General features: G+C 42.6%; 1 protein-coding gene and 1 non-coding gene across 2 annotated transcripts in view; one reads left to right on the forward strand and one right to left on the reverse strand.

Moving 5' to 3' along the window:
- Positions 1-5,955: 5,955 nt before the first annotated feature.
- LOC132348296 (U6 spliceosomal RNA) lies at positions 5,956-6,062 on the reverse strand. Its single transcript, XR_009497423.1, has one exon. It is a non-coding gene; the product is annotated as a U6 spliceosomal RNA (small nuclear RNA).
- Positions 6,063-17,010: 10,948 nt separating this feature from the next.
- The window catches only part of RNF138 (ring finger protein 138), a 40,189-nt gene continuing 30,238 nt past the window's right edge, over positions 17,011-26,961 (forward strand). Inside the window, exons 1-2 of the mRNA XM_059893906.1 lie at positions 17,011-17,091; positions 17,380-17,564. Coding sequence (XP_059749889.1) covers positions 17,455-17,564 — 110 coding nt within the window. The 5' untranslated portion in view covers positions 17,011-17,091; positions 17,380-17,454. The remainder of the gene's footprint in view (positions 17,092-17,379; positions 17,565-26,961) is intronic.

The following is a 26,961-nucleotide window of genomic DNA, read 5'->3' on the forward strand; positions in this document are numbered from 1 at the left end:
GGTCCATAGGGGAAAGGTCTTAAAAACATCTTTGAAAAGGAGGGGTGAAAGTCAAAATGAGACTGGGTTTTTAAAAACAGGAAATAATATTCTTTTTTGCCATGGTAATCTTTTCATTAATTTTATTCACAATTTGGGATCAGTTTACCAAATGAAAAACCTGTCCGTTTCTCAAACATAAGACAATAATTTCTTTTTTTGAATCATTTTTCTTACTTATTAAAAGAAACACCAAGTGCATTCTCAGTCTTTACCACTGTATTTTCTCAGTATACTTCTTGTGTATCTTCATCAGAACCACTTGGGTTACTTGGTATAACTGCATTTTTCTCAGCCCTCCCCAGATGTACAGAATTAGAATGTCTGAAATTCTGATGGATTCATCAGCAAGTCATCAAAATACATTCAGCTCTATCAATTTCTCACTGTCTCCACGATTACAATTTTAATCTAAACTATCATCATCTCTTTCCTGGATCCCTGTAGTAAACATCTAATTGGCCTCCCTCCACTTATGACAGTATGGACCATTATCCATAGAGCAGTCAGAGAGATCTTCAAAAGCACAAATCTGACCATGCCCCCACCTGCTTCCCACTGCTTAAAATGCACCAAGGGCTTCTCATTGTTACTTGAATAAAATTTAAATACCTTTCCATTCCCTTCCAAAGTTCCTCATGATCTGGCCTCTGCCTGTTTTTCCAATTTCATCTCTACTCTCTCCCTTAATCCCTACATTTCAGCCACACAGGTCTTTAGGTTAAGCACACCAAGATTAGTGGTTCCTGCACCTTGGCACTTTCTATTCCTTCTGTTTGAAAAGCCCTTTCCCAGAGTTTGACATGGCTGCTTTCTGATCTTTAACTCCCAGATCAAATGTCATCTTCTCATAAAGGATTTTTCTCATAATTCTAGCCAAAGTCATTTCCCCCTTTTGTCTATTATCCTATTATAGTTTCTTCTTAACTGCTATTAGAATTTGAAATTAGCTTACATGTTTATTTTCATTTTAATTGAGTGTCTCCCCTCTCTAGAATATAAATTCTTTGAGTGCAGGTATACACCACTAATCTACCCAACATCTTAATGTGCATCTTAAGACAAAATCCAAAACAGTGGCACATGGTAAGTACTTAGTAAATATTTCTGCTAATCTATCATTATAGTTATTGATGATATAAAAACATGTAAAAACATAATGTTTTTATCACATGAAGTTCACAAGAGTGATAAAAAATATTAAAACCCTAGTAATCTAGCTCAAAGTCTTCATGAAACCAAGCAGAAGTATAAATTAATTCGTTAGTAAGAATACCTCAATAGATAAGTGTCTTAGTCAGTTTAGCAGACTATAAAAAAATACCATAGGCTGATAAAAGATTGAAATAATGCCATTTGCAGCAACATGGATGGACCTAGAGATTATCATGCTAAGTGAAGTCAGACAGAGAAAGACAAATACCATATGATATCACTTATATGTGGAATCTAAAATATGGTACAAATGAACTTATTTACAAAACAGAAACAGATTCACAGACACAGAAAACAAACTTAAAGTTGCCATAGGGGAAAGGGGGTGGGGGAGGGATAAATTTGGAGTTCGGGATTAGCAGATACAAACTATTATATATAAAATAGAAAAACAACAAGGTCCTACTGTATAGCACAGGGAAATACATTCAATATCCTATAATAAGCCATAATGGAAAAGAATATATATAACTGAATCAGTTTGCTATACACCAGAAACTAACAACATTGTAAATCAACTATACTTCAATTAAAAAAAAAAATACCGTATGGGAATTCCCTGGTGGTCCAGTGGCTAGGATTCCAAGCTTTCACTGCTGAGGGTTTGGGTTCAATCCCTGCTCGGGGAACTAAGATCCCACAAGCCGCAGGATGTGGCCAAAAAAGAAAAGAAAAAAATAAAATACCATAGGCTGGGTGGCTTAAACAATAGACATTTATTTCTCACAGTTCTGGAGGCAGGGAAGTCCAAGATCTAGGTGTCAGCAGATTTGGTTATTGGTGAGGGCCCTCCTTCTGGCTTGTTGATGGCCACCTTCTTGCTGAACCCTCACATGGCAGAGACAGTGAGCTCTGGTCTCTTCATCTTCTTATAAGAGTACTAATCTGCTCAGGACCCCATCTAAACCTAATTACCCTCAAAGATCCACCTCCAAATACCATCACATAAGGAGTTAGGGCTTCAACATGAATTTTGGGGGACACAAACATTCAGCCCATAACAATAAGTATGCAATAATATAAATATAAATAAGAATAGAGAGAAATAGCTAGTAAAACACATACAAAACATGCAAATACAGTAATTAAAGATATTAATTTGAACTCTATAGTGACATATTAATTATTTTTCTATCTTAACACAATGTCTGGCATAGTGTAAGCTCTCAGTAAATATTTTTTGAATCAGTCTATTAGCAAATTTCTCAACTGATGGTCCCCCATGCAAAGAAGATGTGGAGGAAATGGCACACTGGGGTGGTGTTAGTGGTAGAATTTACACATTACAAAGCAATTTGGTAGTGGCGTCTTACCTCTCCTTATAATAAATTTCATAATTTCTCTGAGAAGACTTCTTTGAGCCATCCAAGCAGAGTCAATCACACCATCCTTTATATCACTAGACCACATTATCTCTGGACCACACCTCCATTGCTATAGATACCATATTATATTTCTTTGTTTATATGACTGATACTCATGAGATTGGGCATTCCTTAAGGGCGAGGGTTACATTCACAGGGCCTTACTAGAAACTCAATACATGTGTCTTAGTTTGCTAGGGCTGTCATAACATAACACCATACACCAGGTGGCTTAGACAGAAATTTATTTTCTCACAGCTCTGGAGGCTGGAAAGTCTGCCATCAAGGACCTTCAGGGTTCAGTTTCTGGTGAGGGTTCTCTTCCTGGCTTACAGACAATCACATTCTCACTGTGTCCTCACATGGCAGAGTGAGCAAGAGATCAAGCATTCTAGTGTCTCTTCTTATAAAGGCACTAATCCCGTCATGAGAGCACCACCCTCATGACCTCATCTAACCCTCATTACCTCCCAAATGTCCTGTCTACAAATACCATTACATTGGGGATTAGGGTTTCAACATATGCATCTGAGGGGGACAGAAAATCAGGCCATAACAATATGTTTGTTGAATGGAAAAATGAGTGGTTGACAAATGGTTCAGAATACTCATGTTAGCTCCTCAGTATATCCTTTCCTCACTAATAAAGTCTATATGGGGAGCAAAATTATAGTAAAAAGAGCAACTTTATGTCTGAATTTGCTCATTACTATTTCCCCAGAACTTAGCACAGTGCATCTATGGGCACTCAATAAATATCTGATGAATAAATTAGTGAATAAATTGTAGTTTGAGAAGCATAGGCAAGATGTTCTTAATGAATAAAGTCTTCAAGCCAGATACAGCTCTTCTTTTTAGAGATACACTTGTCAAGTGAGCCAAACTACTAGGCAGCTTCTCTCCTAGACAGAGTTTTAAAGCAGTGAGCAGTCCAGTAACATAGCTCCTACAGGACAAGCAGTATTATTTCACCTTCATTCAGTGATATTAGAGGTATTGCACTAATTCTGAAGGACAACTGTACATTGTATTTTACAGTTGCTGAGTTTAACTTGCTCCAGATTATACAGTGTAGTAATTTGCTGCAGAGTTACTGTAGACAACTAAATAAAACCCAGGTAATCAGATAAAATGAAGGAAATGTTTAGTTCTTATATCTACTATATTTTGATATGCCTCTAAATGTATTTCACCTTGTCCCCTTGACACATCCTTAATACATGCAAGACGGTCAAAGTCTTATATATAAAATCATACTATGCTTTGACAGTATTTCAAGAGTGTGTTCTCCAGAAATTTCAGTCTCGAGGTTTTTGATTTTAAAACTACCTTAGGGGGATTCCCTAGTGGTTCAGTGGTTAAGACTCTGCACTTCCATTGAAGGGGGCACAGGTTCAATCCCTGGTTGGGGAACTAAGAAACTGCAAGCCAAGTGGCACGGCCAAAAATTTGTAATGAAATTTTTTTTCCTAAAGTAGTCAAACTCTTAGAAACAGAAAATAGAATGGTTGTTGCCAGGGGGCAGAAGGAGGGCGAAAAGAGGAGTTATTCCATGGATATAGAGTTTCAGTTTTGCAAGATGAAAAAGTTCTAGAGACCTGTTGCATAACAAGGTACATATAGTTAACACTACTGAACCATACAGTTAAAAATGGTTAAAATGGAAAATTTTTTTAAATTTATTTATTTTTAAAATTATTTTATTTATTTATTTTTGGCTGCATAGGGTCTTCATTGCTGCATGCAGGCTTTCTCTAGTTGCGGCAAGTGGGGGCTACTCTTCGTTGCATTGCACAGTCTTCTCATTGCGGTGGCTTCTCTTGTTGCGGAGCAGGGGCTCTAGGTGCATGGGTTTCAGTAGTTGTAGCACACGGGCTCAGTAGCTGTGGCGCACGGGCTTAGTTGCTCCATGGCATGTGGGATCTTCCCGGAGGAGGTCTCAAACCCGTGTCCCCTGCATTGGCAGGCGGATTCTTAAACACTGCGCCACCAGGGAAGCCCAAAATGGAAAATTTTATGCTTTTTTTTTTTTAACCACAATAAACAAACAAACAAAATTGGTATGTGGGTAAACCAAATACCAATTTATATACTGAATATATAGTTTCATGCCACTCAGTTTGGGAAATTACAATTGTTGGTGAAATTTAGGAAAGACGTATCATGTCACTGGTGAAGCCCTTGAGGTTTCAAAAATAAAGTATTTAAATATAGAGACTGAACAATGCTTCTCCCTGTTGCTTTTTTTTCCCCAACCCCAGGTCTCTCTCCAGACTTCTGATGAAACTTAGAGCACACAGCTTTGTTTGCTTGTTTCTTCCCCCATTTGCAGTTGCACATTCTCTTAGATATTTACTGATTTGTGTTGCCAGTCTGAGTTAGCATCACTTCTTTATAGGATTTTTGATGGAACTCTTAGCACGAGAAGGCAGTTCTTGTTTTTGTTATGGGTACTGTTGAAACCGAGCAGGATCCTGTGGGACCCTCCCAGGTACAATAGCCTTCTCCCCATTTCTTGTTTTTAGGAAAAAGACTTCAGCCTCTTAGACCTTCTTTGAGTTCCAAAGGGCAGATTCAAACTGTTACTAATCAGGGAAATGAGGGAATGCAGAAACAAAGGAAAGGCAGTCAAGAAACAATAGTGCAGCAATGGGGCAGGGTTCTGGTTCCTCCTAGGGGGAGATATGCATAGCAATCTGGTATATATCTCTGAGTTCTTCTACAGAAACTAAGGCCCCCACTCAGTGTGGAGGATGGTAACTTCAGGCTGGGCACAAGCATGTGGACACCAGAATGATTGGAGCCAGAAGGCTGATAATTGGGATTCCTAGAATGCCACCCTGTTGCCTTACCACCAACCAATCAGAAGAAAGTCACACACCCTGCAGCCCTCCCCCCAAATTTTGCCAATAAAAAGTCTTCCCCAAAAACCATAAGGGAGTTTGGCCTTTTTGAGCCTGAGCTGTCCGCCTCCTTGCTTGGCTCTGCAATAAACCTTCCTCTGCTCCAAACTCTGATGTTTTTGCTTGTTTGGTCTCACTGTGTACCAGGCACAGGAATTTGGGTTCGACAACACTGTTGTTGTTTTTCACACTAAATGTCCTGAGCTTAAATAATTTCGCATTTGGGGACCACCAGAAGGGAAGGGTTTGCCTGAAGCAAACTAGAGGACAGACTTCCAGCAAGTTCCAACAGCATGGCACCACAGTGACTTCTCTGCCATCCTGTGAGCCACAGCTGGGCCCTCTCCAGCATGGTCTGGACAAAGGTCTGGAGGTGGAGGTAGAGTCCTTCTTTGGGTGTTCTATCTCAACCCTGTATTATTATTATTTTTCTTTTAAATATGGAATGCATCATGAATTCGGGTGTCATCCTTGCACAGGGGCCATGCTAATCTTCTCTGTATTGTTCTGATTTTAGTACATGTGCTGCTGAAGCAAGCACTCAACTCTATATTCTTTAGAGTTCTCTTTTTTTACTTTAATTTTTGTTGGAGTATAGTTGATTTAGCATGTGGTGTTAGTTTCAGGTGTACAGTAAAGTGAATCAGTTATACATATACATATGTCCACTCTTTTTCAGCTTCTTTTCCCATATAGACCATTACAGAGTACTGAGTAGAGTTCCCTGTGCTATACAGTAGGTCCTTATTAGTTTTCTATTTTACCTATAGTAGTGTGTATATGTCAATCCCGATCTCCCAATTTATCCCCTCCCTCTTTACTTCTCACGTTAATTCCCTAGTAGAGTTAAAAATTCTTAAAAAAAAAAAAATTCTTCATGTTAAACTTTCTCTGTTCAAATAATTGTCAGTTCAAATCTCTTTCCTGATTGGACCCAGACTGAAAATCAGATACTGTTAAATTTTCCTGAGTACCTTCAATGAAGTACAACAAGAAATTTGCATGCTCTCATTGAGATTTTCCTGGATGCAGGTAGAGAAAAAGAAGAACTGGAAAGTGAGAATGCTGAGGTCCAAATCAAGAAAGTAATCATCTGCTGGACCGAAGTGAAGAGCTCAAGTTCCCTGATTCACTTCCCTTTCTGTGCGTAAGATTACAGCGTTGACTGAGAAAAGGTGAGATCCTGGCCACTGGGGAGGAATGAATGGAGGATTTGGGGTACCCTGCCTCGCTGAGCTGTACCACAGTGCCACACACTGGCTCCCCTCCTGACAAACAGGATGGCAATGTCATGGCAAAGTATATTGGACTGGAATTCAGTCTGTGGGGTAGAGTGATATTCTAGAAGATAGAGAGCAAGAGTTCTCTGCCAGCCCAGCCAGTTTCTTCATCTACACTGTCCTGAGACAATGTTTGTCAAACAGAGCGCCCTGGATATGTGTTATCCCCAGAGTTGCTGCTAACAAATAGAAAATCTGAGGGTCTCCCAGCCTTGTCTCTTCAATTTAGCAGCCCCATGACCTGACACATTTTTTGGTGTTTGCTGTGAGGAAGTTCCCCTAAAATGAAACTGATAAACAGATGACTACAGTTTTATCAGAAATGTAGCACCAGCAGAAACCCAACCTGTGACAGGCCTGTGATTCATTAAAATCAACGGGGCAGAATTTACCAAAATTCATCAAACTAGATGATCAAAGTAGGTGCATTTTATCATACATAAATAATACTTCAATAAAGTTGATTTTTAAAAATAAATAAAGAGTAAAAATAAAATCAATAGGGCAGAATGTCCTAATTCCTTAGAGTCTCAAGAAGAGTCTCATTTTGGTACCCCAATACCTTTAACAAAAGATGAATTGCAAATGAGATAGACCCCTTCCTTCTCCTTAGACAGGCTAGTCTATGCTAACGTCCTTTTAGGTGTTCCCCTGGCAACAGTAATGATCCCAGCAGGTAATATCAGAGAGCCAGATTCATTGACAACGGGATTCTCACCACTCTCAAGTCAACCATGAGACTCAGTGGTTCTCTGCTTTGCTTCATTAACTCTGTCCAACAGCAGACAGTACATACTCTATGGTTCCTTCTCCTTTCTCCATGTTCTAAATGGAAATTCTTATTGTAGTTGTATTTGTTTTGCATTGGGGCACATGAGAGGTGGTTGATAGGGATTACATTTATGATTTAGCCTAAGACTGCAGGATGGGACTTCCCTGGTGATCCAGTGGGTAAGACTCCAAACTCCCAATGCAGGGGACCCAGGTTCGATCCCTGGTTGGGGAACTAGATCCCACGTGCGTGCCTCAACTAAGAGTTCACATGCCGGAACTAAGACCTGGCACAACCTAAATAAATAAATAAATAAATATTTTTAAAAAATCATTACCATATGCAGAGAGTGAGAAAGCAAATGTGGCAAAATATTAATTAAAAAAAAAAACACAGCAGGATGATGAGATATTAAAACTGGACCAGGGGAATTCCATGGCCATCCAGTGGTTGGGACTCCTCGCTTTCACTGCCAAGGGCACGAGTTCAATCCCTGGTGGAGGAACTAAAATCCCACAAGCCGTGGGGCGCGGCCAAAACAAACAAACAAAAGCAAACAAACAAAACTGGACTAGATTAAGACTCAACTAAAGGAAGAAGTAAGAGATATTGCACTGGAAAAATAGTAGTCTTGTGACATTGCCTCTAGAAGCACAGCTGGAGGGGGCTTTGGATTGTCTCCTTTTGAGGAAGTACAAATGCATATGTATTGAGGGGGAAATGGCTGGAATAATTAACTTTAAGAACAGAAAGAAGAGTGTTTATGTTCTGGACTGTTCTTCTATTTCCCTAAAAATTAGGCTTTGTTTGCTTTTAAAAACTGGTGTCAAGATTTTGCCTCCACTGTTATACTGGAACTAATCTTGTAATAGTTGCCTTTCTCCTGGCTGTGAGCCCAGGACCGAACAATGCCCAGAAGATGTCAATAAATGTTTGAAGTAAATGAAAGAAAAAAAGGAAAAAGAAAAAGGGAGGAGGAGGAAGGGAGAAGGTGGGTAGGACAAAGGACGAGAAGAGGGATCTTTTTCTTCTATAACTTTCTCTCAAACATCATCAAAGAAAATTTGGAATGTGAGTTGATTTGTTGAAATCTCTTGCCATTTCTGGTCTAATCTATAGCTCTGCCTCTGAGGACAGCATAGTTTATCCAGCGAAACAACTTTAGCCGCATTCAGAATATCTTTTTCTTTGCTGGTTTGCTCTCTGCAGATTGGCTTTCTCTGCTTGGGGAAGGAAGGAGGTAGCTGCCCCACAGCTCCTGTTAACATATCTTCCAAGTTAACGTAAGCAGATAAATGAGGGGGTCCCCGGAGAAAGAGAACCAGGAACGGCTTTCTTGACATAAGAGAAGCCATTTTGGTCTCAGACATTTTGTGATCTGAGCCTGGCCACAATGCTTGCCCTTGAACAGGTCTCAGTATTAATGATGATAAGGGAACAAAGGAATTCAGGAAGAGAGAAAAGCGCAGTGATAAAGCAGAGTCTTAGTTCCTCCTCAAGGGATATACATAATAATATATCTTTCAGTGCTGCAGGAACTAAGCACCCAGCCTGCCCCCGCCCCGCCCTGACCAGGTGCAGGATGGAAGAAATGCGATGTTGACCCTCCTGACTTCAGTCAACTAAATCGTGGACTCTGTCAACCTTTGCCCCAATTCTATGCTGAATTCTCCTCTGCTCAAGCCCCTTCACGAATATGCATGTACCCTTAGCTTAAAACTTGTCCAATTTTGCTGTTCAGGTAGACAGTGCTTTAGGAGAGATCCCTGGTGTTCTCCTTACTTGTTGCAAGTAATAAGGCCTTCCTTCTCCCAACCTTTGGCTTGGTTGTGTCTATTGGCTAGATACCCACCAAGAGGCGAACCCAGTTTTCGGGCAACATTAATGCACTTAATGGAGACTGACTAGAATATAGGAATCTCAATTCCATATTCTTGAAACTGTGACAGTCTCAAGTTGGGACGATACACACCTCTATGCTAATCGATTTGTAACGTGGAGGTTTTACTTCACAGGATACATAGGCCCAATGGGGTTACTAATAGGAGTATTATTTAAAACGACAGCTGTATAGTAGTATATAAAAATGCTGCTGATACGGAATTAAATGTAAGGTAAATAGCATGAAAATGCATATTTATAATGACATTTATGAAGGAGTTGAAATTTAACTGTCCCAAACCGGGGTAGACTAAAAAGGTGAATTCCTTTATTTTCTATGTTTAATTAGATCTCACTTTTGAGTATCCATTTGTGCTAATTTGCAGAGATGTGAGGAGTGAATTTAAACTTGCAATGGGAAGTAACTCAGTTCCTTCTCTTCTGGGAAGCAGAACCACTTTTGCAGGGTTTTTTTCTCCTTTACCTTCCCCTTGTCCTTCTAAAGTGTTGATTCAGTTAGGAAAATGGGTCAGGGTTCAATCAGGAAAGAAAGCTCTCAATAAGTAGTTCAAAAGAAAATGTTTAATACGGAAAATTAATTACAAAGATGTCAAAATTGCTGAAAGACCAAGTGTGATAGCAAGGCAAACACAGAAGCCACTGAGAAAAGGCAGGGACTGTCCAACAGGAACTGGGACCATAGAGGGAAGGGTGGTCTCCCAGAAGCTGGAACTGAAACAGGAGGGAAGGAGGCAGGGCACAACCTTTAAAAGAATGATCTAGCCATAGGACATGACAAAAACTGGTTAGAACTAACTAGATCCAAGATGGCAGAAGATTTGACTTCCATTGGACTTTGAGCCTCATTATACGCTCATTGTAATACATTAGCATAAGCTAAGTGACACACCCACCAGCACCATGACAGTTCTGAGGCCAACCATCAAAGATCAAAAAGTGGGAGGTGGCCCAATTCCTGGAAATCTCCACCCCTTCCCCAAAACAGTTGGAATAATCCTCCCCCTCATTAGCCTATGAAATTATCCAGCCCATAAAAACTAACCAAGCCATATTTCTGTGCCTCTCACCTTCTGAGATGGCCTACACTCTGTCTGTGGAGCGTGTTTCTCTCTAAATAAATCTACTTCTTACCTATCACTTTGTCTCTCACTGAATTCTTTCTGTGATGAGACATCAAGAACCTGAGCTTTGGACTCCCTAGTGGTCCAGTGGTTAAGACTGCTCACTCCCAATGCAGGGGGTCCAGATTCATCCCTGGTCGGGGAACTAGATCCCGCATGCATGCCGCAACTAAGAAGCCTGCATGCCGCAACTAAGAAGCCTGCATGCCACAACTAAGAAGTCCCCATGCTGCAACAAAGACCCCGCATGCTGCAACTAAGACGCAGAGCAGCCTAAATAAATAAATAAATAAATAAATAAATAAATAATAAATTAATGAATTTAAAACTAAAAAGAACCTGAACTTCATTAAGTCCTGAGACCAGGTGTGTGATCTCAATTAAAAGATGGTGGGTTCAAGTCCCAATCCGAGGTCCACAGTTTCAGAAACATGGAAGAAATGAGGCCACTGTCAGAAGCAAAGAGAGGGTAAAATTCTGTCACCCAATTGCAATGTGTGTGTGTGTAGGGGGATGTTTCCCATATGCTGAACAATTCTCAGATATCAGCTGAGAGTCCTACAATTCAACTCAATTCTGATACCTACCTGAATATAGTGCCAGATCCCACAGGTTAAGGGCTCAGTCCTACAAGACTGCCCATCCCCCTGCCCACTTCAGACACCAAATCAAAAGTCCAGGTTGTCACCTGTGCTTCTGACCCATTAGCTATAAATCAGAGGTTCCCACTACTCATTACTTGGGTTTGATTAATTTGCTAGAGTGGCTTACAGAACTCAGGAAAGCAGTTTACTCACTAGATTACTGGTTTATTATAAAAGGATATATACAACTCAGGAACAACCAGATGAAGCGATGTGTAGGGCAAAGGATGGGGGAAAGGATGCGGAGCTTCCATGCTCTCTAACCAGGCCACTTTCCTCAGTTTCCATGTGTTCACCAAGTCAGAAGCTCTCTAAACCCTGTCCTTTGGGGTTGTTACGTAGGCTTCATTACAGAGGCATCATTGAGTAAATCATTAACCATTGGTGAGGGAACTCAAACTCCAGCCCCTCCCTCCCTGGAGGTCTGGGTGTGGTACTAAAAGTTCCAACCCTTTAAGCACTTGGTTGGTTCCTCTGGAGACCAGCCTCCAACCTCTGGGGCTTTCCCAAAGTCACCTTAGTAACATAAAAAAAGATACCTTTACTGTTCTTATCAATTAGGAAATTCAAAAGGTTTTTAGGAGAGCTCGGTGCCCAAAACAGGGACAAAGACCAAATATATATTTCTTATTATAAATCACAATATCACAGAGGGAGAAATACCTTGACTTCTTCCTTCCTTCTTCCTTCCAGTTTCTCTTCAATGCCTCCCACTGGCTGAATATAGCAAGAAGTCAGTTGGTAAGGGAAAATGGGATACAGTTTGCAAGGGTTAACTCCAGCAATACAGAGCAGAATAGAGGAATGGTGCGGCAGGGCGGGAGGAACAGATCTGGTAGTCATTAAGCAAATACCTAGCTCAGATACTCTGAGCTACAAATAACAAAAGAGCCAACTGAGAATGGCTTAAACTATTAGAAAGGTTTAACAGGAGGTAGGGTAGGGAATTCCCCTGCAGTCCAGTGGTTAGGACTTCACTGTAGGGCGGTTTCAGGGTTGCTGAGATTAATGCTCAATTACATCAAGGACCTCCATTCTTCAATCTTTCAGCTCTGACATCTTCAGTCCTTTGGCTTATCCTCTGGCTTGTTCTTTTCATGGTTTCATGATGGTTGCAGAGTTTCAGGCAGCGTAGATAGACAGAAATACATCCAGAAGTAGCATGGAATTGTTTATTCCTATTTGTTTTTTGATCAGCAAAGAAAAGCACTTGCTGAAGCCCCTCAGAAGAATTCCTGTCACACCTCCTTGATCATAATTGAGTCACAGGCCCAGGCCTAAATGTGTAAGAAGAAATAACCCATCCAGATTGGCTCATCTCAATCATGGGTTTCCCCCTTGAGCTGAGAATAAGGGTTACCTCCTAAAAGATAGAGCTGGGAGAAAAATAGAAGCTACCTAAACAAAAATCATGATTTGTTAGAGTGGGGGATGGAAGTAGGATTTATGAATGCTTGTTGGGAATTCCCTGGTGGTCCAGTGGTTGGGACTCCGTGCTTTCACTGTTGAGGGTGTGGGTTCAATCCCTGGTCGGGGAACTAAGATCCTGCAAGCTGTGCAGTGCGGCCAAAAAAAAAGAATGCTTGTTGATAGGAACATGGTGCCTATTGCGGTTTCCCTTTCACATTTTTATTCACTTGAACTCCTTCTTACTTAGCCTGAGGCATCCATCTGTCTGTGTGTGTGTGCGCGTGCTGGGGTGAAGAGGGGAAAGGAAGAAATTAGTATTAATTTAACAGGAATGTAAAGAACTTTGCTTTTTTTTTTTTTTTGGAAAAAAAGAACATTTCCGGGCTTCCCTGGTGGCGCAGGGGTTGAGAATCTGCCTGCTAATGCAGGGGACACGGGTTCGAGCCCTGGTCTGGGAGGATCCCACGTGCCGCGGAGCAACTGGGCCCGTGAGCCACAACTACTGAGCCTGCGCGTCTGGAGCCTGTGCTCCGCAACAAGAGAGGCCGCGATGGTGAGAGGCCCGCGCACCGCGATGAAGAATGGCCCCCACTTGCCGCAACTGGAGAAAGCCCTCACACAGAAACAAAGACCCAACACAGCCATAAATAAAAAAATAAATAAATAAATAAAAAACCTTTCCCCAATACTTAAATAAAAAAAAATTAAAAAAAAAAAAAAAAGAATCTGCCTGCCAGTGCAGGGGACACGGGTTTGAGCCTTGGTCCAGGAAGATCCCACATGCCGCGGAGCAACTAAGCCTGTGCGCCACAGCTACTGAGCCCACAAGCCACAACTACTGAGCCTGCACTCTAGAGCCTGCGAGCCACAACTACTGAAGTCCGTGTGCCACAACTACTGAATCCTGCGCGTCTAGAGCCCGTGCTCCACAAGAGAAGCCACTGCAGTGAGAAGCCCATGCACCGCAACAAAGAGTAGCCCCCGCTCGCCGCAACTAGAGGAAGCCCGCGTGCAGCAATGAAGACCCAACACAGCCAAAAATAAATAAATAAAATTTAAAAAAAAGAAAAAGAAAATATTTAACAGCTGGAACCAAATGGGCACTGGCCATTCAGAACAGACTATTGACCAATCAGGGGCCAGGCTGAAAAGGACTAGTAGAGCTGCACGTCTGCCAAGCAGCTGAAGGTCAGCACCGCACATGGTACTAATTTAAAAAGATACATAAGGGTAGACAGTGAAAGATGAGCCTCTCTTCTATTCCATCTCCCAGCTTCCCCGTTCACTTCTTCAAAGGCAGTCACTTTTACCAGCAAAACTTTGAAGGTTTTGTAACAAGACAAAGCCAGGCTTTGTCAAGAAAGTAATTAATTTTCTAAATTCACTTATCTCCCCCTTTAGTATGTTAATTACCTGGCTTAGTAGACCTGACTGAAGAGTTTTACATGTGGGAGCACCCAATCAGCCCAATCAGCCATAAACAGCAAGGGGAAAGGTCCATTCTTTCCAGTCCAAGGGATTGTGAAATAAAATTCATATTTTATGGCGAGACAAAAATGTAAACATAAAAAATTCTTCTCTGCCCTTTGGCTTCCTCTCTTCCACCACTGTGCATCATCTATGTGCATTATGCATCGACCAAACCTCCCCCACCAGCAGGAATACCTGTTGAACCATAAAGAGTAACGTTCTCCTTAGCATCAACAAGACCACTCCTTAAAAGATAACGTTCCTCCTTGAGCTTGTAAGGGGGTCACGTGACCCACCCTGATGACGACACTTAGATCTGGATTATGTAAACTGTCAGTAATATGTCATTTAATGTACTGTTCTCTGTCTCAAAAAACTTATAAAACTGTGCCTTGACTTCTAATAGGCAGAACAGTTCTCAGAGCTTTCTGAGATACTCTTCCCAGGTCATAATCGTCAAATTTGGCTCGAATAAAATTTTCCATTTCTTTCTTAGATCGACTGATTTTCATCAACAGGATTATGGTTGGAACAGAGAGTTGAAGAAAGGTATGTTAGGTTGAGAGGAGAGATGAGCGCTGGGGACAAGGCCTTGACCCAGGCAAGACAGGTCAGAGTAGCCCTCATCAGCAGGTACCAGCAGTAGAATGCCCAGGACTCATTGCATTTTAGAGAGCAGCCAAAATTATTCTCTCCGCAGAAAAGTCCAGCGAGAATTCAAAGGAGACCTGCAGGACCAAGATTCCCCAGTAGTGTCTCAAATTCATGTCAGCTGCCCTTTGTCCTTCCTCTTATTCCAGATGCCATTTTGAGGGGAGCCGACTGAGAGAGATGGACTATTAACAGATGGAGTGTTTTAACCTAAACTTAAAGGAAATGTTTAAATTATTTCAACAGACTAAGTTTATAAAGCTGGTCTAACATTTAGGGTTTTCCCCCTATGCCCCAAAACTGAGGACGTTTTATTTACACAGCTGAACGTATTTGGAGTAAATCTGTGATGCTGCCATAAAAATATCAAGTAGTTTTTTGTATGAAATGCTGCCAAGACAGAAGATTGTGTCTTTTGGCATTTATGGTTTATTTTTCTAAGCTTAACTCTCAGTGGGTAACTACATTTTCCTTATACCCACATTTTTGATGTATTTCCACATATGGCCAACTATATGCTTACATGTATGTCAATTGCTTATTTGAGTCTCAGAGTATATGAGAAGTAATACAAACATGTTTGGATTAGGGCATCAGTAAGGCTGCCGTGACAGAGAAAGAATGAAGCAAGTAAAATTATAAGTCACAAAATTAATGTTCTGGTTAAGGATTCTTAATGAGTAAAGGGAAACATTCTAGTAAGCAGAAAATACCACTTCCTAAAGTGGTCAAAATAAGTAAAATGTGATTGGGAATATATTATTGAAAATGTGAAATTTGGGATCCAAGAACCATTTTATAAGAGAATTTGAAAAGTACCTGGACTACTGCTATTAAGTACCCCACCCCCATCAAGCACTCTTCTTCCTCCCAAGAAATCTGAAGCTAAAATTAGCCTTCTTGCTCCGCTTTGTTATGGAGGAAAGGGAGAAAAAAAATACAAAATGTAGGTTGGTGGTGGAGGGAATTCGCTGTTCATTGGACCAATAATTCAGTGAGTATTACTCTAGGAATTGCATTTAAAGATGAACATTAAGACCCATTTCCTCCATGAGGTTTTCTCTAAGTCCATACAAATCCAATCGTTCTTCTTCCTATCCTCATTATAGTCAGTTAATGAAAATTTTAATACTTTGGCAAATACCAGTTTTTGTCCTTTCATTTTGATAGATATCCAAGAGTGTAAATGAATTGAGAGCAAAGCTCATGACACCTGCATAACATCTAACACAGTGCCAAGGACACCATAGACAGTAAATGACAGAATTTAATTAACTAGGCCTTTCAATGGCTTCTATTTATGATTCATTTTGTTCATAGTGGAAAGCTTTAACAAAGCATGGTAATGAAACCTTTTTCTTTTCTGAAGCAAACTGAGGATGCTTTATGATGTTCTAGATTTCTTTAGCTCCATTCATGTGGTTGTGACCTCACCTTATAGATCTATCAATTGTGTGGCTATATCTCGGAATTAAGGGCCCATTTAAAAAAAAAAAAAAAGAAAAGAAACATTTGGGACTTCCCTGGCAGTCCAGTGGTTAAGACTCCGCACTTCCACTGCAGGGGGCACAGGTTCAATCCCTGGTCCGGAACTAAGATTCCCACATGCACCATGGCCAAAAACAAAACAAAACAAAACAAACAAAAAAACATTTAAATTATTGAATAACAGTGAAATGCGTAGGTTCACGCTTCCACCTCATTTTTCTTCAAAGCTATCAACAAAACAAAGGTGTTGGTGGAAAACCGCATCTGCGACTGTAACTCGTCACTCACACTGTGTTAAGGTCTAAAGGTGAAACCCTCTCAAGGGGGCTTATCTTTAATTTTTCCTCTCCGAAGGATTAAAATCCCATAACGGATTATTAAGTAACACACCCTGACATGAACCAAACATTCTGACAAGGGCAACAGTAAGGACCAAATATTTAATATCAGGTAATGCTATTTTTTGAGCAAAAATTCCTTAAAACCCCAATATATTTGATAGGAGTTGCTCGAAAGGGGACCCCTGCTGTAGGGAAGCTGGGGGGTACAGTGAGCACCCAGCTGTTGACGTCACAAGCTGCTGCATACGCCACACACCGTTTGCTATGGAGACCAACGCTAGCCCGGGAAGCTGGCTCACCTAAGTGAGTGTCTACGCAAGCGGAGTGTAAGGGCGGGGCGGGGAGCAGCGGAAAAGTGTAGGTTGCGGCCGAAAGACGGCTGCGCGGGTGGGGGGCTCGGGGAGGGGGTGGGGGAAAGGAGCCGAAAGGCCCCGGAAAAGGACGCTGGAGGCGCAGAAGACGGCTGAGTCGCAGCTGCCTCGCGCAGCCAGGTAAGGGAGTGGCCTCGGGCGGGGTCGCCCTTCGCGGGCGCTCGTGGAAACGTCAGTGAGGCCAATCGCCGGGCTTTCGGCCGCCGCCTCCCGCCCAGCGCCGCCTCTCCCTCCTGCCCCGGCAAGAGCAGCAGCCCGGGGATCTACCCTCGCCCGGCGCGTGCGGCCGTAGCTTCTCGGCCTTCTGTCCCGCCCCGCCCCGTCCCGCCGGGCACGGCCGGGCCCCGCCCCCTTCCTGGCGCGAGCCGCTTCCTGACGCGATTCCCCGCCCCCTCCTGGTTCACGCAGGGAGTCGGGCCCCGGGCCGACGCCGCCACCTGGGCCGCTGCTGCCGCCATAACCTCGATTCCCCCATCTCCCGCCATGGCCGAGGAGCTCTCCGCGGCCACGTCCTACACCGAAGATGATTTCTACTGCCCCGTCTGTCAGGAGGTGCTCAAAACGCCCGTACGGACCGCGGCTTGTCAGCACGTGTGAGTAGACGCCCCCTCCCCCGCGCGGAGCCGGGTGGTCGTTTAGGCCCCGCACCCCGCCCCGGACCCTGAGCTGCGGCCTGGCGGGAGCCGAGCCCGCCACGGCCTCCCCGGGCGCCGCTCGGCGCCGAGGGCCCGTTCGCGGCCGGTCGGAGGCCAGGCCGCCCTCTCCCCGAACTCCCGGCCCGCTCCCTGCGCCTGGCCCCTCAGCCGGAGCTCTCCGGCCCCGGAGCTGCCTCGTTGCCGCGCCCCCGGGGCAGTGCCCAGGCCCGTCCCCGTGGCATTCTCGGGCCCCGAGGCCCCTGTCTTCTCCTGCAGGCCCGGGAGGAATTGCAGGGAACGTGGAGCCTTTTTGTTTCCTAGCAACCTGAGTGAAGGCTGGGGTGTCGAGCGTCAGAACCGGCCGGAGGTGCCCGCACGGCCCGCTCGCCCGGCTCCGCGACCCCGCCCGGCTCCGCGACCCCGCCCCGCTTTCAAGTCTCCCTTTTCCTTTCAGGACCTTGGCCCATCCTTTCCAGATCGAGGAGCTCTCATCTAACTTAACCTTTCAGACCCGCTTCACAGACCACCCTTGAAAGTGTTTCGATGCGTTCAAAATTCAGTGCAGGTTGGAATGACCTAGAATGGGTTTGCTTCCCTCATATGTTAGAACTGACAGGATTTCCGGGTATTGAAGTGATAGTTTCTCTTTGTTTTACTCTTCTGCTTATTACTTGATTACTGCAAGGGTGGAGATGAGAAAGATAGACCGCTGTTGTGAGGAGTGAACTGAAATTAAGGCAGTAATCCTAGGGGTAATGGAGAACACAGAGGGATTCGGTGAGGTGGCCTGGTGCTGTTAGGAAGAACTTCGATAATTAATACAGACTCGTAGGGTGGCCGTAAGGGCTAGAAGGAGCCCTTCTTGTAAAGGTGTGTAGCATTTCTGACACACCTGGCTGCTAATCAGAGTCGCTGGGGAGCTTTTTAAGTAAACATACCAATTCCCAGGCTCCATTACAGACTTACAAAGAATTTCTGGCAGGTGAGACTTGGAAATCTCTATTTGAAAAAGTACACCCAGGGTTGAAAGTTCTGTGTGCTTACAAATAGCTGAAAAGAGTCGAACAAGTTTCTAAATCAATTTCTCCTTCGACCTTTTTTTTTTTTGGGGGGGGGGGGCGGTTCTATAATTTTGTAAAGAATGGGTTGTTGAATTTGGGGTTCTTAATCACAGACTTCCTTACAGTTGTTTCTTGAGACCCACTCTTCTCACTCCGATCCCCAGTCTTACCTGAACTGTTGTCTACCTTATTCCTAGTGGTTGTGTGAGCCCAAGAGTATGTGACTTTTCACCATAGAAGGTACGCCAGTTATATTTTTGCCGCTCATGGGAGATGAATGACAATCTGTTATTCCTTTATCATTTGGTGCAGCAAATGCAGATTGTTAGAAATATATCTTGAGATGTTTAGGGCACAATGTATACTTTCTAGTCTTTAATCTGTTAGTGTTTATTATAACTTGATGCCTTTTCTGTGCTTGGGCTGGCAGTGGGTGGAAGAAAGGGAGGGAAGGAGGGCGCAGTGAGGAAGTAGGTCTTTTCTGGACAGAATAATTTCAATTACCTGTTGGGTGATTGACCTCATACTCATTGTAATCTCTAGTTCCCCTCAAAATTCCATGCAGTTTGCTCTAGTTCATTTCCCTTGTGAGACATTTTATTAAATCAAACTGTAGTTTTGGCTTGACCTCAAGGCTATGGAAAAGAGAGTGAAGATGATTGTTGAGGGCTTTTCTTAAATCACCTCCCTGGGCTGGGATGTGGAAAGAAAATATGGAGTAGGTTTTGTGAAGAGAACTGGACACTTACTACTCACCCTTCTCCATCCCCTCCTTTACCAGCATTGTTCCCTGTCAAACGCACACACAATTGTTCTAAGGTTCTGGCTAAACAGTAAATTAAGGTAGAGGGAGAAAAAGTTTTCTTTGGAAAGGGTGGTAATGGTGGAACAGGGTATTTATTGGGAGGAGTTTGGTGGGGAAATAGAATTCTGTTTTAAATAATCTAGTTTAGAATGTCATTTGCTTTTCCCTTTTCACAGAGGACAAACCTGTGCCTTTAAACAAATTTATATTTAGCTACAAAATTAATTTTTTGTTCATGAGTGGTGAGAGATGAGGTGATAAGAGCTTTCAGCCCCTGTGCCATTTCAACTGCAGTGAAGGATTTACCCATTCTAGTAAAAGGAGCAAGTTCATTATCACTAGAATAACTTTACCAAAATATAAATTCCCATTTAATCCTCATTCATTCCTTCAAACAGCAAATGTTAGATGCCTTCTGTGTGTCAGGTACGGGGAATACAAAGTGCTCTTTCACTGGGACTTCCCTGGCGGTCCAGTGGTTAGGACTCCGTGCCCCTACTGCAGGGGGCACTGGTTCGATCCCTGGTTGGGGAACTAAGGTCGCACATGTCGTGAGGCCAAAACAAAACAAAGTGCTCTTTCTCTGGAGAATGTTAATAGTCTAATGGGAGAAGACCTATACATGAATGTGATTGGTGTGGAAGGAATTGAGGAGGAAAATTTATGTGAGCCTTGAGAGCAGGTATCTAAATTAGCCTGTGAGTATAGGAGAGATTTCCTGGATGAAGTTATACTTTAGGTCAGAATTGGTATTCAGGGATTGTTGGGGAATACCCTGATTAGGTTTACAGCAAATGCAGAGGTGAGGAGGGGTTACAGAGGATGACTGTATCCGGATTACAAAGTTTAGCCAAAAGATGAGTGTGGTAGAGATGGAGCTTAGCGACGTTGGCAGGAATTTACTGTGTAAGCCAGTTTGAACTTCTTCCTGAAAGCCATGGAGACCTACTGAATAATTTTGGCAGGAGAGCAGCATGGTCACATTTAAATTTTAGAATGCTTGCTAATTACTAGCCTTGTCTAGCTTGGTACTGGTGAGACTAGTGAAGAGGTCATTCATTGCTCTGTCAGAGAGAAATGATTAGAACCTGAACCAAGGTAATGATAGAGGGAATGGAGAGAAGAGATTCCTGACATTTTAAGGAGATTGTGTAAGATTTGATGATTGTATGTCCAATAGTTAAGTGTATATATGTAGGTCTGGAATACCTGGAACTAAAGCTGTGAGTATGGATGTAGCCCCTGGAGGAGGTGTATAAATTGAAAGATAACAGAGATCTAGATAGAACAAAGTGCTGGAGAATATATATTTAAATGTGGAGTGGAGAAAAGAACAGCCTGAGAAGGAATGGACAAGAATAGGAAGAGGGGCTTCCCTGGTGGCGCAGTGGTTGGGAGTCTGCCTGCCAATGCAGGGGACATGGGTTCAAGCCCTGGTCTGGGAGGATCCCACATGCCGCGGAACGACTGGGCCCGTGAGCCACAACTACTGAGCCTGCGCATCTGGAGCCTGTGCTCCGCAACAAGAGAGGCCGCAGCAGTGAGAGGCCCGCGCACCACGATGAAGAGTGGCCCCCGCTCGTCACAACTAGAGAAAGCCCTCGCACAGAAACGAAGACCCAACGCAGCCAAAAAATAAATAAATTAAAAAGAATAGGAAGGAAACCAGGATAGAGTGTGATAGGAAACCGAGAAGAATTTTAAGGAAAGGTAGTCAGCAGTGTCAGATGCCTTAGAGTTGTCAGGTGTTTTGAAAAACATGTAAAGATGAATTAAGAATATTAAAGTTGAGGGCTTCCCTGGTGGCGCAGTGGTTGAGAATCTGCCTGCCAATGCACGGGACACGGGTTCGAGCCCTGGTCTGGGAGGATCCCACATACCGCGGAGCAACTGGGCCCGTGAGCCACAACTCCTGAGCCTGTGCGTCTGGAGCCTGTGCTCCGCAACAGAAGAGGCCGCAACAGGAGAGGCCGCGATAGTGAGAGGCCCGCGCACCGCGATGAAGAGTGACCCCCGCTTGCCGCAACTAGAGAAAGCCCTCGCACAGAAACGAAGACCCAACACAGCCAGAAGAAGTAAATTAATTTAAAAAAAAAAAAAAAAGGATATTAAAAGTTGAGCAGGTATATTTCAGAAGGTACAGACTGGCATAGTGGTAAGGTATTTATCTCTTGTTTTTTTTTCCCTTTGTAATCTTCAAAGACTCTTTGAACCAAATCTCCCTTTTCTATTTTGAATGGTTCAAGAAATAACTCTGTACAATTAGAAGTAAGCTCTATCACAATGAAAATTACATATAATGACAAGTTGATGCCTTGCCAGATTCTTAAAAACGGAAATCTAATCTGTTTGCTTCGGGGCCTGTATGTAAGGGAGTATCTTTTATTTTTATTTTATTTTTTGGCCACGTGTGGGATCTTAGTTCCCCAACCAGGGATGGAACCCGTGCTCCCTGCATTGGGAGCGCAGGGTCTTAACCACTGGACCACCAGGGAAGTCCCAGGAAGCATCTTTTAAAATGAGCTAAAATAAATCGGCTTCCACTTCTCATAAAGCAGATTTGTATGATTCTTTATTGACCTGCTTTGGATTATCCAGTCCCTGAATTTTCACTTAATATTTCTTACAGTTTGAACAACTTTATTGGTATCCTGTTTGGGCAGTCGTGCTCTAAATACATATTTTCAAAATATCTTTTTTCCTATGTACTTGTTATAAATCTGAAAGTGAGGCTTATATGGTTTCTTGCTGATACAATAATTGCTGCTCTAGGCCATCTTTTTTTTTTTTTTTTTAAATAAATTTATTTATTTTTGGCTGTGTTGGGTCTTCGTTGCTGCACGTGGTCTTTCTCTAGTTGTGGCGAGCGGGGGCTACTCTTCGTTGAGGTGCTCGGGCTTCTCATTGCGGTGGCTTTTCTTGTTGCGGAGCACAGACTCTAGGCTTGCAGGCTTCAGTAGTCGTGGCACACAGGCTCAGTAGTTGTGGCACACAGGCTCAGTAGTTGTGGCTCGTGGGCTCTAGAGTGCAGGCTCAGTAGTTGTGGCGCATGGGCTTAGTTGCTCCGAGGCATGTGAGATCTTCCCGGACCAGGGCTCGAACCCATGTCCCCTACATTGGCAGGCGAATTCTTAACCTCTGCGCCACCAGGGAAATCCCTCTTTGTACTTCTTATCACAGTTCATAATTATAATATTTTTGGGATCAGATGATTTGACTGATGCCATTCTCACCAGTTAGACTGGAAGCTCTTTTTAACAATTTTTAAAAATATTTATCCAATTATTTTTGGCTGCATCGGGTCTTAGCTGCGGCACATGGGATCTTTCGTTGCAGTGCGCGGGCTCTTCATTGCGGCACGTGGGCTTCTCTCTAGTTGTGGCGCGGGCTTAGTAGTTGTGGCGCACAGGCTTAGTTGCCCTGCGGCATGTGGGATCTTAGTTCCCCGATCAGGGATCGAACCCACGTCCCCTGCGTTGAAGGCAGACTCCTGACCACTGGACCACCAGGGAAGCCCCTAGACTGTAAGCTCTTAAAAGGCAGCAACCCAGGTCTACTTGTACTTCCCTGAGCCTACTGTATGTATTTGGTATTGAATAAGTGTATGAATGGGTTTGTGTTGGGAGACCACAGCTTACTAGCAGTATCACTTGGTCAAGACATTTAACTCCTTTCAGCCTGTTTTCTTCTCCATAAAACGGGTGGAAACAATCTGTTTCACAGGGTTGTTGCAAGGGGGCCAAATGAGATAATGTTTGTGAATGATAATAATCTTGTATGTGTGTTTTATAGTTTTCAAAACCCATAAAAATATAAAATTATGTTTAGTTTAATAACTACAACATCTAACACAAAAAGCTAGAGTATTATTGTAAACAGAAAGGAGGCTGTTTCAAGTTTTTTGGTCCAGATATTTAATATTGAAGGTATTATTGTGAATGGAGAATATTGTAATTCACAGCTTTAAAGGTACAAAAGGAAATAATATGATTGTCTCTCACAATCACTGTTACCTTATCTATTCTTCCAGAGAATAGCATACTGTGTGCATTCTTTTGTACCTTGCTATTTTCATGTTACTCTGTATTGGAGGTCATTCTATATCAGTACATAAAGGGCCTTCTTATTCTTTTTTTTTTTTTTTTTTTTTTTTGGTGGGGGGAGGTTGTAGAGTTTTCATTCATTCAGTAAGCCAACACTGAGTGTCCATGATGTGCCAACAGTACTAATGTAGATTCTGGGGTTCAACAAACCAGACAAAAATTCCTGACCCCATGGAACATATTTAGTGTTCTAGTGTTCCATTGTTTATTTTTTTAAATTATTAAATTTATTTATTTATTTATCTAATGTCTTATCTATGGACACTTAGGTTGTTTCCAATCTTTTGCTGTTACAAATAATGGCACATTGATTAAACTTGTATGAATACCATTTCACATGTGAGAGTTTTTCCTGTAAGATAAATTTTCACAAGTGGAATTGCTGGGTCAGAGGGTAAATACAAGGGAATTTGTCAGCTGTGTCACACAGGATGATTATAGCTCTGTTGAAGTGTTTTGTACGTGGAAGGTGCTTATGGTTTTGATTTGAGGACTGTGGATTATATCTTGGGTTAAGTAAATTTCTGGATTAGATTAAGGTAAATTAGCATTCATTGCTTTAACAAATATTAATGAATGCGTACTAGGCGCCCAGCTCTGTGTTATACCTACAGTGGTATATGGTTAGATATGATCCCTGCCTTCAGAACTGGCATTGGTGAGACGCATTTTAATTCAAATAAACACTCAGATAAATGTGCAGTTACAAACTCATAGGTTTAAAGAGAGAGTATAAGAAGGGGACCAGATCTAGGTGGGTTGGTGGGTGGATGGGTACGTACTCAAAGACCTTTCTTGAGGAAGTGAAATTGTTGCTGAGATTTGTGATGTGTAGGTGTTAACTTGTGGAGGGCTGTGTTTGTGTATAGAGTATTTTGGGGTGAGGGAACATTGTGGGCAAAGACCCTGAGGTAGAAGGAACATGCAGGGCCTTGTTTTCAATGAAGTAGCATCTTGCCTTCAGTCTCATATAGGTTTATTTATTTTGAAAGTCTTAGTTTCCTTGTTTGTAAAATAAAGGAACTTTTGAAACATTTATTTATTCTTAAGAATTCAAGATTATGTAAAGTTTCTGGAACCCTGCCTAAGTGCTCAATAAATAGTTACTGCTGTTTGTATAGATGTCATGTTGCTTTCCACAAAATTGGGCTAATTTACACAATGCCATTAAGACTATTAAAGTATATCTGTATTCCATCATCTTTGCCAGCATTTTTTTTTTAATTTCTCAAGCTTTTTATTTTCTAGTCTTTCTCATTCCCTTAATATAGTTACGTCTCCTCTAACAGCATAGATGCTATCTTTTAAAACAGGAGAAAACAGAGGCAAAGAGCCAACTCATTTAACCAACCTTACCCTTAGCTGAGTTAAAAAATGCACAAACCAAACACAAGTTCAAGGAAGCCAGTCTCTTCCCCAAGACAGCTCAGAATACGACAAATAAACCCCAAGAAAAGGGCCACGTGGGAAAGCCTTCCCATCATCACAGGGACAGGACAGAAAGTGCACCTGACACAATTTCAGGAAAGTTGAGAAATCTCTGGATGTTGCCTGAAAAGGAAAGCAGCTAACAAGATGGTTTTGGAGAGGAGGTGGAAAACAGTGCAGTGGGACACAGAAAGGACCTTGGGTTTGTAGCCTAGAAACCCCTTTCCAGGGACCTCTGCTGGTCTCCTTTGCACCCCAGATGGGCAGCCTCCTGGGAGTGTCCACCCATCTGGTCACAGCCCACATCCACCAGTTACTGCAGCATTTGTTGGTTTACTTCTGCGGCGGCTGAAGGGCCCAATTCATTAGCAAAGGGCAGCAAGGAGTATCTGATTTCTCTCAGGGCTTTCTGGTAAGGCCCGAACTTCGGGGGCTGTCCTCGTCTGCTGCTGGTGCTGCTGCTGCTGCTGCTGCTTGGCCCCCGAGGGCCTTGGCGTCCAGGGCGGTGGCACTGCTCGGCCCCACGGGCGGCCCGGGGCGGGGGTCTTGGGCGGCTGCTTCAGCCCCTCGCGGATCTCCTGCAGCTGATCCTGCAGCCGCCGCGGGCTGTTTCCAGAGTAGATCGTGGCGCGAAAAGTCTTTGGCTGCATGGTTAGTCCAGTTTCCTTTGACCATAAATACAGTCTTCTTGAAGTGTTTTATTAGCTAAAAAGAAAAAAAAAACTGTCAATAGTATCAGTTAGTTGTAAACACACTTTCACAACAATTTCGTTTTTTTTTTAGAAAGAGCTTTTTTTAAAAAATAAATTTATTTTATTTTATTTATTTATTTTGGCTTTGTTGGGTCTTTGTTGCTGCGCACGGGCTTTCTCTAATTGCGGCGAGCGGGGGCTCCTCTTGCGGTGGCAACAATTTCGTTTTGAAAATGTTCTTTCCTTCCATTTTTGTAGTTCCTGAAGAGAACCGAACATTTTACAGAGACTTCATTTTGAAGATCATCTCTACCTCGCGCCTTCTACGCCGTCCGCGGCCGCTTGGCCCTCGGCTCCGGGGCCTCGCGGGGAGGCCGGGGCGGCCGGCGGGCGGGGACCTGGGGCGCCGGGCGGACGGGCGGGCGGCCCCACCTTCCGGTGCTCGCGCCGTGGCCCAGCGCGCAGCCCGAGCAGGATATTCGCTACGTTGAGCATTTTTTTAAGCAGTATTCTGTTAGTTTAATACAGTTCATAATGGTGTCTAGAAGTCACTTTAAAATGTTTCTTTAGTTGCTAGCAACATATGGCTATGTGCATTTTTCCATATTAAATTTTTATATACTAATTTATAATTTTACTGTTCAGAGTGTGTAGGTACATTTGTGATCATTTCTATGACTATGATTTAATAATAATCTATTGTAATTTATTACTTATTTTACATTATTTTCCTGTCAGTTGCTTTGTTTTTGGTATATTATTACATTTTCTTATACATTCAGATTTAAGATACTTGATTCTCTTTAAAGTTATAATGCTATTCCTTTTTTTCTGTTTCTTGAATCTTTTAAAAAAATTGTCCATTTTTGGACTTACCTGGAATCTACTAAGATATATCATGTGTGCTTTTGAATCTTTATTAATTTGCCTATCTTATTTAGTTGACCTCAGTATTTCTTAGAGGGCATTCCTTTTCCATTCTTTTAAAAATCTTTTTAGTATATTTGAATTCTTAAAATAATTTGATTCTTTGGAATTCTTCACTTTCATTAATTACTTTTACTATTTTTAGCACAGTATAATATGACTTGTTAAATGTTTTTGGATATAGTATATATACTCAAACTTGCCACAAGTACCTGCATGCACACAATGCTGTTAAGTCCCATCAGGGTAGGGATTTTCATCACTTTTGTTCCCTGATATGTCCCGAGTTATGTAGTAAGTATTTAATACGTATTTATTAAGTGAATATGCATGAATATC

Source organism: Balaenoptera ricei, chromosome 14 (assembly GCF_028023285.1).
Source record: "Balaenoptera ricei isolate mBalRic1 chromosome 14, mBalRic1.hap2, whole genome shotgun sequence".
Taxonomy (NCBI): Eukaryota; Metazoa; Chordata; class Mammalia; order Artiodactyla; family Balaenopteridae; genus Balaenoptera; species Balaenoptera ricei.